The sequence below is a fragment of the Talpa occidentalis genome, unplaced genomic scaffold, assembly GCF_014898055.3.
Source record: "Talpa occidentalis isolate TD23 unplaced genomic scaffold, MPIMG_talOcc4v2.1 talOcc4.8, whole genome shotgun sequence".
Lineage (NCBI taxonomy): Eukaryota > Metazoa > Chordata > Mammalia > Eulipotyphla > Talpidae > Talpa > Talpa occidentalis.
Genome location: NW_023605194.1, coordinates 18,694,708 through 18,708,370, shown reverse-complemented (window position 1 = coordinate 18,708,370; position 13,663 = coordinate 18,694,708). Strand labels below are relative to the sequence as shown.

The window sequence follows — 13,663 nt, the reverse complement described above, 5'->3', positions numbered from 1 at the left end:
AAAAAAAAAATAGTAATTTCAGATAATATACAAAGAACTTTAAAGTGACTACAGTATCTTTTTTTTTTTTTTTTTAAAGATTTATTTAAGCATACAAGAACTGGGGTACAGGTCAGAGGTGTGAGGGGTGAGAGGATTCACCAGGAACAGAGTGGGGAACATAACAGGCAGACTGACCGAAATACACTGCTGAAGGGAGCAGCAGGCAAGACAGGAGGGGTCTGCCGCGCCATCTGGGTAGCTCCCTGACGGGCTGGGAATCGAACTCACACTGCAGAGGCTGTGGACAACTTCACAGTGCTGTGCTTAACTCCACGTGCCACCAGGAAGGCCCCTGCAATATCTTTTAAAATAAGCTTAGACTAGTTAATCAGAAATTTATAAGCCCACTTATCAAATTTCAATTTAACGTTAACAGTTCAATTCAACTGCTGAGTTTATAAGAACTGTGTTCATAATTCACTGACAGAAGTAGTTCTGTACTACAATCACTGAAACTTAGAAGAGGTAAAAATACCTGATTTGAGCATCCTGGGCACAGTCAACCTGCAGAGCAGATTAAAAATCTAATTGTTCCATTTTGGGATTGAGTAGCTACAAATTCTGATTTGTACTGATCACTATCAGATTTTATGTCTTAAACAAGGAACTATTTAAGAGGTAAATGTTAACCTGTCTCTTTCAAGCTACTGTAACATCTACACAGTTCAGCCTGTGTTTTCACCATATAACAAAATATATTACAATGAAGGGTTTGGGCTAATGATCATCCTCAGATTAGATACAAGAATCATAATAAGAAAATGGAAGAACAACAACAGTCATACATCCTGAAGGCCAGTTTCCTTTTTTTTTTTTTTTAATTTTAAGATTTATTTATTTATTTATACATACAAGCACTGGGTACAGTCAGAAGCGCGGGAGGGTGAGAGAATTCACCAGAGCCAGAACAGGGAGCAGAGCAGGCAGAAGGACCGAAGTACACTGCTGAGGGGAGCAGCGGGCGGCAGGAGAGGTCTGCGCGCCATGTGGGACCCTCCTCCAGTGGCCGGGGAGCAGCCAGGGATCGAACCAGCACTGCAGAGGCTGCGGGCAGCTTCACAACCCAGTGCTCAACCACTGCGCCACCGGGGAGGCCCGTGAAGGCCACTTTCTTAATAATGCTATATGACTATCATTTGCATACTTAAATTTAGACTAATATTAAGCAAGAAAAAAGCTGGAACTTGTTAAGCCGTACTCCCAAAATTATAGTTGTATAAACAAAATATATTAATAGTTGTGTAAATGAATAGAAAATTAATAAAATTTGATTTAAAAATTCTTTAGCTTCTTCTAAAAGGGAATTCTAAAGCACCACATACAATGTACAGTTCATGATAAATGATCATATTCTGTCTACTTTAACCAATGATAAACTACCTACTCTGATGTCATAATCCTAGAAACAGAATATTCTACAAATTGACTTAACTAGAAAATTAAAATTTCTTCTACATGGTTTCTAGTTGAAATTTTAATCAATAAAAGTAAATCCTGCAAGAGCTCAAAAACCCAATTTTTAATATTGAAAGGAAATCGTACGATATTCTACAACACGGATAAGTCTTGATTACATTATGCTACATGAAATAAGTCCATCACACAAGTACTGTATGATTCCACCTAGATGAAGTCAAGTGGTATTAAATACCACTGAACTGTACATGCAAAAATGGTAAAGATAAGTTTTGTTGTGTGTAGTTACAATTTAAAAAAAAGTTTTAAATGATGTAAAAATTCAACTCCTCAGAAATGCTTTTTCTGTTTTCTCTATTATTTCAGATTGCACTCTACTACACTAAGAATGTAGGGTAGAGAGCCTGTCTAAAATCTTCCAGGAAGTATTCCAAATGAGTCAGAAGTGTACTCAGGCTATAACATATTATATACAATTAGGACATCTGATGTTTACTAAATGCTCTCTCTTCATTGCATAATTCTAGCCTTTGTTTCCACTGATAAAAAGATTACATCATAATCAAATATATATTTTATAGTAGGAAAGACCAAGCAAATAATTTAACAAAGTATAAAACGCTGGCGAAATAGCTTTTGAAGTGCATGTTAAATGAATTATTTACAAAGATATACAAAAACACTTTGCTCCCACGCACACCTAGCAACATGCCACACATTGCAAAGGATCATTTGTACCTACTAATTCACTGAGTCTTCATACCTTCATGAAATGTTTTTACTTTTTCAAGAATCTAAGGAATAACAGCAGTCTAAACATCTATACAGTCTATTGAACAGATGTTTCTGTTTAACAGAATTAAATCATTTTGTTACGAAGTACCTTGTTTCCTTTGACTAAATACACACAGAGAATTGCCATGAGGGAGGAAATCATGATAGGTTTTTTTTGTTTGTTTGTTTTTTTCAGTAAATGCTCAGCTTTTGGATCATAAGCTCGTAAGGAAGCAATGATTTAGAAATTATTAAGTTCAAACCAACATTTATTAAGCACAGATTTTTTTTTTCCCCAAGTTGGAAGAAACCTTAGAGATCCTCCTATTTAATTCCATCACTTTACAGATGAAGAAATAACCACATAGAGAAGTTAACTGGCTCCTCCATGATGACAATATCACAAAACCTAAACCCAGTTTTCTGACTGACTCCAACTATTGACCCCTTTTCATGGCTTAAAACGAATTTCAGAGACAGAATTATGGTCTTGGTTTTTGTTCTCTTCACTAATGTCCCTAGGTTCACAATCTTGTCTTTTGTAATGTTAACTAACATCCTAGGTCCAGCATATCATAAACATACTCTGTATCCAACTTAGACATTTATATTTCTTAAAGTAGATAAAATCAATTTTGTGCATTTCCTGTATATCTTAGAGAGTTAAAGTTACATATAAAAACAATATAAATTAAGTTTTTTGATTCCTTGACATACATCACCGGTATACATATGGTTTATTTTTCTTTCTATGGTAGCTTTATACCAACCAAGTGACCAAAACAGAAAACTTGTAGAGGTCATAAAAGGTAAATGGGACTACTGCCTACAATGGAATGAAGATTCTACCTTGCCCAGAGAGAGATCTGTCGTTAGCTCACATGTTTCATTTAGGTTATATTCTTGAGCTCCAGGAGATCTGGATAACATTACTGAAAAAGAATGATTGCCATTGCATGAAGATGCTATTCAACCTATTCAACAAATATTTGCAATTGTTCTGGATGGTGAGTACTTAAAACCAATTTGACCAAACCGAATGTTGACATTATGAGTATTCCCAATGAACATTAGCAAGCAAAAAAAAAAGCGGACTAGATTATTTGGAAGAGGGAGCACCTGAGTTTTAAACTCAGCTGCAAAAATTAGCATATTTCACCCTTTGCATTCTTCCAAAAATATGACACAGTTTAACAGGAAAGTGTGGTTTTTACCTAAAAATGACAAAAGCTTGCATATACCATGAATTGATTAATTTGAAAAACATTTTTTATACAAATCAATACATTTTAGTTAAGTGTAATAATGTTCACAATCAGTGATAGCCAAGTATGTTACCAATTAAATTGGTCTAAATTGGACCAATAGTTTTTCATAAATAAATGTAGCGATGAGAATACATGGTGTCAGATCAGAGGCTTTTATTTTTACTTTGTGTTTCTTCAGTGTATCCAGATCATGAGCAACATCTTGTAAACCTATTGTAAATAGTGCTGCGATAAACACAGGGGTGCAGGTGCCCTTTGGGTAAATACCTAGGAGTGGAATTGCTGGATCATATGGAAGCTCCATCTTTGGCCGACTGAGGAACCTCCACACAGCTCTCCATAGTGGTTGGACCATTTTGCACTCCCACCAGCAGTGCAAGAGAGATCCTTTTTCTCTACATCCTTACCAACATTTGTTATTGCTAGTTTTTTTAATATGTGCCATTCTCACTGGTGTAAGATGGTATCTCATTGTAGTTTTTTTTTTTTTAAATGTAGATTGAATGATTGACTTTATTGTTTTATTTATTTATTTATTTGTTTGTTTGTTTTGTTTATACATACACTGGGAACAGTCAGAAGCACGGGAGGGTGAGAGAATTCACCAGAGCCAGAGCAGGGAGCAGAGCAGGCAGAAGGACCGAAGTACACTGCTGAGGGGAGCAGCGGGCAGCAGGAGAGGTCTGCGCACCATGCGGGACCCTCCTCCAGTGGCCGGGGAGCAGCTAGGTATTGAACCATTGCTGCAGAGGCCGCAGGGCAGCTTCGCAACCCAGCGCTCAACCACTGCGCCACGCCACCAGGGAGGCCCTCTCATTGTAGTTTTGATTTGCATTTCCCTGAGTATCAGTGATGTTGAACATTTTTTCATATGCCTATTGGCCATTTGCATTTCCTCCCTAGAGAAGTTTATTTTTAGCTCTTTTGCCCATCTTTTGACTAGGTTATTTACTTTGTTTTTGTTGGGTTTCGTCAGCGCTTTGTAGATTTTTGTGATCAGTGCTCTTTGTTTTAGTTACTGTCTCTTTTGCTGTACAGAAGCTCTTTAATTTGATGTAGTTCCATCTGTTAATCTTTTCCTTCACTATCACTGCTTTGGGTGATGTGTCTTTAAAGATGTTACTGAGGTGTACGTTATGTAGTATGAAAAACATTTTTGCTTTTGGAAGTCAGTTTCTAATTTCTTCTTTTTTTTTTTTTTTAAAGATTTATTTATTTATACATACAAGAGCTGGGGTATAGACGAGAGGTGTGGCGGTGAGAGGATTCACCAGAGACAGAGTGGGGAGCAGAACAGGCAGACTGGCTGAAATACAATGCTGAGGGGGAGCAGCAGGCAAGACAGGAGAGGTCTGCTTTGCCATGTGGGTTAGCTCCCCAGCTAGGGATGGTACTCTGTGCTGCAGTAGCTGCAGATTGCTTCATAATGCTGAGATTTAACTCCTTATGCCACCAGGGAGGCGCTAATTTCTTTCATCTTAAACTACTCCTTGATACAACAGTGACCAAAAAATTACAGAACAAGTAGTACTTACGATATTTGCTCTGCTATCACATTAATTTTTCAAAATGTAAACATACTAAATATTGTGATAAATTTAAATAAGTAATTACTGATACAATGATTAACTATTTTCTTCAAAATATTAGTATTTACCGAAACACTAAAATGTTACCTAATTCTGACACATCTTTCCTATACAGACAGAAATGGAATCACATTTTTTGGTCTACTTAAAAATTTATCTGTAACTAGTTTAAACTAGTTAAACTAACTGGTTTAACCATCTTTCCATTAAGAGTTAAAAGTAGTATTTCCTCTCTCCTCTAGCCCAGAAACAGATGGGTACGTATGAGTTGTTACAGACTTCCCATAGTTCCGATACATCTTTTTATCACTACCAGTACACCAGCATTTTTACTTATTCCTATTTTCCCTAGAATGAGAAGCAGAGGTAGTTCTCATAGGGCCCAGATCTTTCTAGCCTATAAATTCACTGAAAGCACAAACTTTTAATTTCTGTCTAACTACAAATGATTCCTAAATGCTGTACCTACTTCCATGTATGATTGCTACTTAAGATATAGAAGTTGGGCCTCCCCGGTGGCACAGCGGGTTGAGTGCAGCTCTGTGAAGCTGTCCACAGCCTCTGCAGCATGGGTTCGATTCCCAGCCAGCCAGAAGATACCCACATGGTGCAGCAGACCTCTCCTGTCTCGCCCGCTGCTCCCCTCAACAGTGTATTTCAGTCCGTCTGCCTGTTCTGCTCCCTGCTCTGTCTCTCGCCCTCCCACACCTCTGGCCTGTACCCCAGTTCTTGCATAAAAATAAATAAATCTTTAAAAATAAAAAATAAAAAAGTAACTCCCCCAAAAGTAATTAAAAAAGATATATATAGAAGTTATTTAATTGAATCTATTAAAATGGCAAATAAATTGAAAATACATTTTCTTTTTTTTTTTAAAGATTGATTGATTGATTGATTTATACAAGCACTGGGTACAGTCAGAAGCACGGGAGGGTGAGAGAATTCACCAGAGCCGGAGCAGAGCAGGCAGAAGGACTGAAGTACACTGCTGAGGGGAGCAGCAGGCAGCAGGAGAGGTCTGCGCACCATGTGGGACCCTCCTCCGGTGGCCGGGGAGCAGCCGGGGATCAAACCAGAGCCTCAGAGGCCGCGGGCAGCCTCGCAACCCAGCGCTCAACCACTGCGCCACCGGGGAGGCCCTGAAAATACATTTTCAACTGGAAAAATCATTTAGAGAAAATTTTAGTATCAAATCACCATAAGAAGGGCCTCCCCTGGTGGCGCAGTGGATGAGCGCTGGGCTGCGAGGCTGCCCACTGCAGCACCGGTTTGTTCCCCGGCCGCAGGTGAGGGTCCCACCAAAAAAAAAAAAAAAATTCACCATAAGAAAATGTTGCCAATAAACAGAATTATCCACATTCAATCTAACACAGTAACCAGGAGACATAATTTTAAAATTCTATTTAAAAACTATAATCAGTGTGTAGTAAATGTAAATGGCAATTAAGAACTTCATTTTTATTAACTAAGATGCAATTTTCCAGGAGTTGAAGACTTCCACTCTCAAGGTCTTTTAGTAGCAGATAAGAGGTAGCATGAATTTTTTTTTTTTAAAGCAAGCAGCAACCAACAACAGCAGTATAGTACAGTTGAAAGCCTGGATTTAGACTGTGTTTGAACCAGGACCAGCTCTATGATCTCAAAGTACCTAACTTCTCTGCACATTAATTTCATTATCTGCAAAGTAAAAATAATATGCACCCACTTCATAAAGTTGTTTTGAGAATATTAACATACAAAATACTTACCGATGATAGGCTTCTCGCCGATACTTTTTCAAGGCATGCTTATCCATGTTAGCAGGCATATCTGCTGCATTCTGTAACCGATCACTCCAGGAGGTTGTCATTTTAATTGTATGCTGAATTCTAGAAAAGAAAATCAGCAGTAACATAACATTGGTATCTACAGACTGAGATCTGACTTTTAAAAAAAATTAGAAAAACTAACCTGCAAAGTGCCCGATATAATAACCTGTTAAAACATACTGACTATGGTTATTACACTTAAAAATATACCAACTCTTCTCAAAACACTGAATTTAAGAAAATAACTTCATATGGTAATTTCTATCCAGTGAATATTACTTCCAAATAATGAAGCCTGACTGCCAACAACTACCTTTAATGCTAGATTCTAGAAAAGGAACCAGAGATTTGTGGAAATATACAAATTTTCTGCTGATGTTTCAAAATGTGTCAAATAAGCAACTTTTTAAAAAAGATTTTGTTTATTTATGCATACAAGAGATGGGGTGTAGGCAGGGGGGTTGGTCAGAGGATTCACCAGAGACAGAGTGGGGAGGTCCATCAAACTAGGAATAAAAGGGAGTTTCCTTAGCATGATAAAGTTCACCTACCAAAAACCAACAGCTAACCTCACTAAAGGTGGAACAGTGTTTTACCCCTAAAGTGGGGGGTAAGAGATTATGCTCTCAACTTCTACTCAAAACTGTACTGGACAGTCTATTTAAGCCAGTACATTAATGCACCTCTCTCTGTTTATGTAGAAATTATTTCAAAATGGATCAAACCTAAATATAAAATCTGAAACTACTAAACCAGGAGAAAATCTGTGTGAGATTTGAGTTAGTCAAATTTTCCTACTTCCAGCACCAAAAGCACACTCAATACAGGAAAAAAAGTTGATAATTAGATTCCATCAAAATTTAAAACTTATTGACAGTGTCAAAGACTCTTAAGAGAAATAAAAGCTACAGCAATAGAGATAAATTCCCAGCCTCATGGTGTTTATTTTAATGGATGCATCAGACAGTAACCAAACATAATGGGGGGGGGAGGGGGGTCACAGGTGCGGTATTATAAGTCACATAAATAAGGTGAGAAATGACGAATGACAAAAATCATACTGTAGATAGGAAAACCTTGAGAGGTCTCAAATAATATTTGTTCAGAGATCTGAGTAAAGTGAGGGGGTGATATATAAATTAAACGATAAATCAGCTTAGTATAAGGTTGGCATTACAAAACATGTTAATCATGTTTTGCACATTATATGATGCAAAAGAGTCATGCACTCCATAATGACATTTTGGTCAATGATAGATTATGACACATACAATATAGTATCTAGACCACCTAGGCTTGTATAAGCAAACTCTCAGGCATTCTCACAATGATATACTCACTGAATAACATTTCTCAAAAGGTACCCCCGTCTTTAGTGGACACATAATTGTAGGTAAAATTTAAATATTGTCTCTGCAATGCTGTTTTTAATTAAACTTTATTTTCTTGCATTGTTCCTATTTTCACACTCAACTTGTTATAGGTTCCTTTTCATGGCTGACAGAGGACTGAAAACAAAATAAAACTGTATATTCATATAATGTTCCCATTAAAATATTTTTTATCTCTCCCATGGGGGAGAAAAGGGAAAATAAGCTAGTATGGAAAAAATATTTGCAAATCACACATCTGATAAAACCACTTGTATCCAGAATTTATAAAGAGCTCTTAAAATGCAGTAATACTAACACAAACAATAAAATTATTAAAATATAGACAAAAGATATGAACAAAGAGTTCATCAAAAAAGATATATAGATGGCAAATAAGAACATAAAATGACACTAAACATTCACCAACAGGGAAATGCAAATTACAAGCACAGTGAGATTTCACTACTTGTTCCATGTTTAAAATTAAAATGACTGACTAGGGCCTCCCCAGTGGCGCAGCGGTTGAGCGGTTGAGCGCTGGGTTGTGAAGCTGCCAGCAGCCTGTGTGGCGCCGGTTCGATCCCTGGCTGCTCCCTGGCCACTGGAGGAGGATCCCGAATAGCGCACAGACCTCTCCTGCCGCCCGCTGCTCCCCTCAGCAGTGTACTTCAGTCCTTCTGCCTGTTCTGCTCCCCGCTCTGGCTCTGCTGAATTCTCTCACCCTCCCACGCTTCTGACTGTACCCAGTGCTTATATAAATAAATAAATAAATCTTTAAAAAAAAAAAAAAATGACTAAGCCACATCTGGTGAGGATATAAAACAACTAAAATTCTGGGCCTCCCTGGTGGGGCAGGGGTTAAAGATAGTGCTATCAGGCTGTTGCCAGCCACTGCAGCAGGAGCTGACCCACTTGGTGCAGCAGACCTCTCCTGTCTGGCCCACTGTTACCCTCAGCAGTATATTTCAGTAGATCTGCCTGTTCTGCTCCCTACTCTGTCTCTGGTGGATCCTCTCACCCTACCCCTTCACCCCCTGAACCTCGGACCTGCACCCCAGTTCGTGTATGCACAAACAAATCTTAAAAGAAATAAAAATAAAACAACTAGAACTCTAGTACACTGCTAGTGAGAATATAAAAACAGTACAAGCACTTTGGAAAAGTTTGCATTTCTTGGGGGGAAAAAAACAAATAAAGCATATGTACAACCTTTCTACTAATTATCAAAGAGAGAAAAATGAAAGTGTATGTTCATATAAAGACTTGCATTTGAACATTCAGCGCGGCTTTGTTTGCAATAATCAGAAACTGAAAACAAATGTCCATGAACAAGTGAATCGATAAGTTGTGGTATATCAATGCTATAGAATACTACTGTGCAATAAAAATGAATTGACATGATTAAACCTCAAAATTAGGAGTGAATGCAAACAAAATGAGTGTGTACTATATGATCTCATTTTTTTTTAAGATTTTATTTATCTATACAAGAACCGGGGTACAGGCCAGATGTGCGGGAGGGTGAGAAGATTCACCAGAGACAGAGCAGGGAGCAGAACAGGCAGACTGACGAAATACACTGCTGAGAGGAGCAGCGAGCGAGACAGGAGAGGTCTGCCACGCCATGTGGGACCCTCACCGGCCGTTGAGGATTGAACTGGCGCAGCAGAGGCTGCGGACAGCATCACAGTGCGGAGCTCAACCGCTTGTGCCACCAGGGGAGGCCCTATGTGATCTCATTTTTATAAAATTCCAGAAAATGAAAACTAATCTATAGTTACAGAAAGCAGATCAGTGGTTGCCAGGGATGAAATGAATAAGGCAGAAAGATTTTTGGAAATAATACCTACATTATCTTGATTATGGTGATTGTTTCTGGGGTGTATATATAGGACAAAACTTATTGTACACTCTCCATATGTGTTTACATTTTGGAAAGTGATCAGGATTTACTATAAAAACTAAAAATGTAAATACTGGATTTGGGCATTTACCCAAAGAATATGATACCATAACCACAAAAAATGACATGCTCTATGTAAAGTATACTGCAGCATTATTTACAGTAGCAAGGACATGGAAACAAGCTAGGTGCCCATTTGTAAAGGAATGGATCAAAAAGATGCAGTATTTCCATTCTACAGAATTAATACTATTCACTCATAAGGATAGATGAAATGTACAGTAAAATAGAGTTTGAAGGAATAATGCAGTAAAGTCAGAATGACAAATACTGGACATTTACAAAACAAACAATTCAACAAAGCAAAACAGTTATGAAAATTAGTGGACACTAATAAATGAAGTTTCTGAAGTTGAGAGAAGGGGGGAGGTGAAAGAGTGGGGAGAAAACAGTAAAAACCTAAACAATCCAATTTTTAAAAAAAACTGTAAGAAATGGATAAAAGAGTCACAATTAATGAGATAGGAAGTTTTGGGGTTTTTTTGGCAAGAGCGAAGGCAATAAAAAAATTCATTTATGGGCCTTCTCGGTGGCACAGCGGGTTGAGCAAAGCACTGTGAAGCTGTCCACAGCCTCTGCAGCATGGGTTCGATTCCCAGCCTGCCAGGGAGATACCCACATGGTGCAGCAGACCTCTCCTGTCTCGCCCGCTGCTCCCCTCAGCAGTGCTTTCAGTCCTTCTGCCTGTTCTGCTCCCCACTCTGTCTCTGGTGAATCCTCTCACCCCCCCCCCACCACGCCTCTGGCCTGTACCCCAGCTATTGTATAGATAAAAAATAAATCTTTAACAAAAAAAGTCTCTTTATAAAAAAAATTCATTTATAAAAATATGTCCCTTCATTCCCATAAAACAGTAGAAATAGTCCAGAGACAGATGAACGTTCCCCTCTTAAAATTTTACTGTAATTTGGCTTTTTTTCAGGAAGCTACAATGATATTACCAGGCTTAAAGATACCAAAAATAAGTACATGAATCTTGAATAAAACTGCGGGACAGCTCCTCAGTCCTCTCATTTACAGTTAGTTAATAATTAACTTCTAAAATCTAACTTCTGAAGTCATGAGAATAATGCAACAATCTATACAGCAGAAATGTAGAGGATTGTATTGCAATAAAAATGCATTTCAGACCGTCTCAGGCAGAGATCTGATTTTAATAACTAATTAGCTGTGTCTTCTTGAACTTCCAACTCTTCAGGCCTAGATGTCTTCGTCTGGAAAAGTCTACCAATTGTTGAAAAGTGTCGTGGTAAATAACTGAAAGACCTCAATGACATTAAGCTTCCATAGTAAATGGCGCTGTTTCAATATATTCGCCGCCTCACATTAGTGAGTACTGCTTGCCTTAAGAGGCAAAATGAACAATATTTAGACATGATGAAACAAGTACAGCTCAATCACGAAGAACCTGTCTGCACCCTGACACACAAGGCACACTCAGAATCTGTGCTGATGACTAGTCACTGCAGAACGCGGGTCGGCACAGCCGCCAGCACCGGGGCCCTAGAGCCGAAAGCCCGGGAAAACTAACTCTGACCTCCCGCTTTTAAAAGCTGAGACCTAAAGGAGTCTCATCTCCAAAGCGTTAGGATCAGCAGCTAACGGCTCAGGCCTCCGAGACGCCCCTCACGCGGTTCTCCTCGGCCGCCGGGGGCCCCAGGAAAAGGAAGGGCGCAGACCGCCAACGGACGGCCGCGGCCAGCCAGGGGAGCCATTTGAAAAGCAGCTTCTTTTCGGCGGGGGGTTGCGATCCGTTGTGGGCTTTCCAGGAAGTGGTGCAAACGGCAAAACTGGCGCGTGGGCTATCAAGTTTCCAAATCCTTGGGGTTCTCCCTAAAATGCAGTCATCCTCGCCTCCTACCACAGCGGGCCGCTAGCGCCTCCCGGGTCAGCCGGCCGGGCGCGGGGGGGGGGAGGGCGGCCCATCGGGAGCGAAGGGACCGGGCCCGGCGTCGGCCGGGGAGTCAAAATACGCAGGATTCAGTAACGGGGTGTCTGAGGCCGGCCGGGGCCGGCCACCAGCGCCAGCGAAAACACAGCGGGACGCGGGCGGACGCTGAGGCGGCGGCGCAGGCTCCGAGGAGCCCCAAGGGCCGCTCTGCGAGGGAGAGGCCGGTCCGGCCAGCCCAGCCCGCGGACCGCGGAGAAACAATGGCGCGAGAGTGACGTGGGGCCGGGGGCGTCGCCGCGGCGCGGACGAGGGTCCGCTGTGAAGAGGGGACGGCCCGGAACCGGCGGCGAGCGGGGCCCCGGCGCGGAGTCGGCGGGCGCGCAGACGGGCGCTCGGGCTGAAGAGACGGGCCTGAGGGGGAAGCGGCCCGGGTGGGGCCGGGGTCTGGCGGCCGCCCCAGCCCAGGTCGCGCGCCTGGCCGCGCTCCCTCCCGGCCTCCCGCCCTCCTTCCCCCGCTCGCTCCTTCCCCTCCCGCCCGCAGGTCCCGCCGCACTCACCGGCCCCGCCGCTCGGCAGCAATCCCAGCGCGCAACTGCCGCAGCCGCCCGGCGCGCGCCCTGCCCGCCCCCTCCGCCCCGGCACCGCCCCCAGCTCGTGCCGGCCAGGGACCTGCGCGCTGTTCCGTTCCCCGGCTCCCCCGCAGAACCCGGCCGCTACGAAGCTCCCCGTGCGCGCTGAGGTGGCCGAGCGGCGCCGTGGCCCTTCGCCTCTGTCCCTCGCGTGGGTCTGGGGCTCTTCAGACTTCGGGACCACAGTCTTTGCAAGCCGGGGTGACGCAAGTCAGCCACCCTTCCGTGGCCTCTGGGCTCCCACCTACCCCCTGACCTACAGCCCGGGCCGCAGCAGGGCGCCTCACACCCTCCTAGGCCTACACACTGCCCTTTTCCTGAGCAGCGGGGTGGCGCCTTCAGCGGAATGGATCTCAGGGCGCCTCTGATCCACACCACGCCTGAACCCCACTGATAACTCAGAATCCTAGCTCCACCTCTTAACAAATTGCGTAGCCTAGCAGGAGTTACCCGACCCCTTTAGACCCAGTTCCCTCCACTAATAAAGGGCGAGGTAATAGCTACTTCGTGGGGATTAACAGATTGAAGTAAGATACATACAGTTCTCAACGCAGTTCCGGCATAGAGTTAGCACTCAATAAAGGTTATATTCACCCACCACCCCCCTGACTCTGCAAGAAGTCTCGTCCACGACAGAAAGTCCACTCTTTCCAGAGCAACGTGTTCCTTGGACTTAGCAGCCCTGACCCTCTCTGAAGTGTTTCTGAAGCTTCCACTCTCTGGCCTAAATCTTTTTTTTTTTTTTTTTTAAGATTTATTTATTTATTTATACAAGCACTGGGCACAGTCAGAAGCGCGGGAGGGTGAGAGAATTCACCAGAGCCAGAGCGGGGAGCAGAGCAGACAGAAGGACCGAAGTACACTGCTGAGGGGAGCAGCGGGCGGCAGGAGAGGTCTGCGCGCCACGTGG

At 42.1% G+C, this 13,663-nt stretch overlaps 1 protein-coding gene across 2 annotated transcripts in view; it reads right to left on the bottom strand.

Moving 5' to 3' along the window:
• NT5C2 (5'-nucleotidase, cytosolic II) overlaps positions 1-12,729 on the bottom strand; it is a 64,678-nt gene extending 51,949 nt beyond the window's left edge. For both annotated transcript variants that reach the window (XM_037495665.2, XM_037495666.2), the window contains exons 1-2: positions 12,682-12,729; positions 6,838-6,957 (exon numbers count right to left, since the gene is read on the bottom strand). In XM_037495665.2, coding sequence (XP_037351562.1) covers positions 6,838-6,938 — 101 coding nt within the window. In that variant the 5' untranslated portion in view covers positions 6,939-6,957; positions 12,682-12,729. The remainder of the gene's footprint in view (positions 1-6,837; positions 6,958-12,681) is intronic.
• Positions 12,730-13,663: the final 934 nt, after the last annotated feature.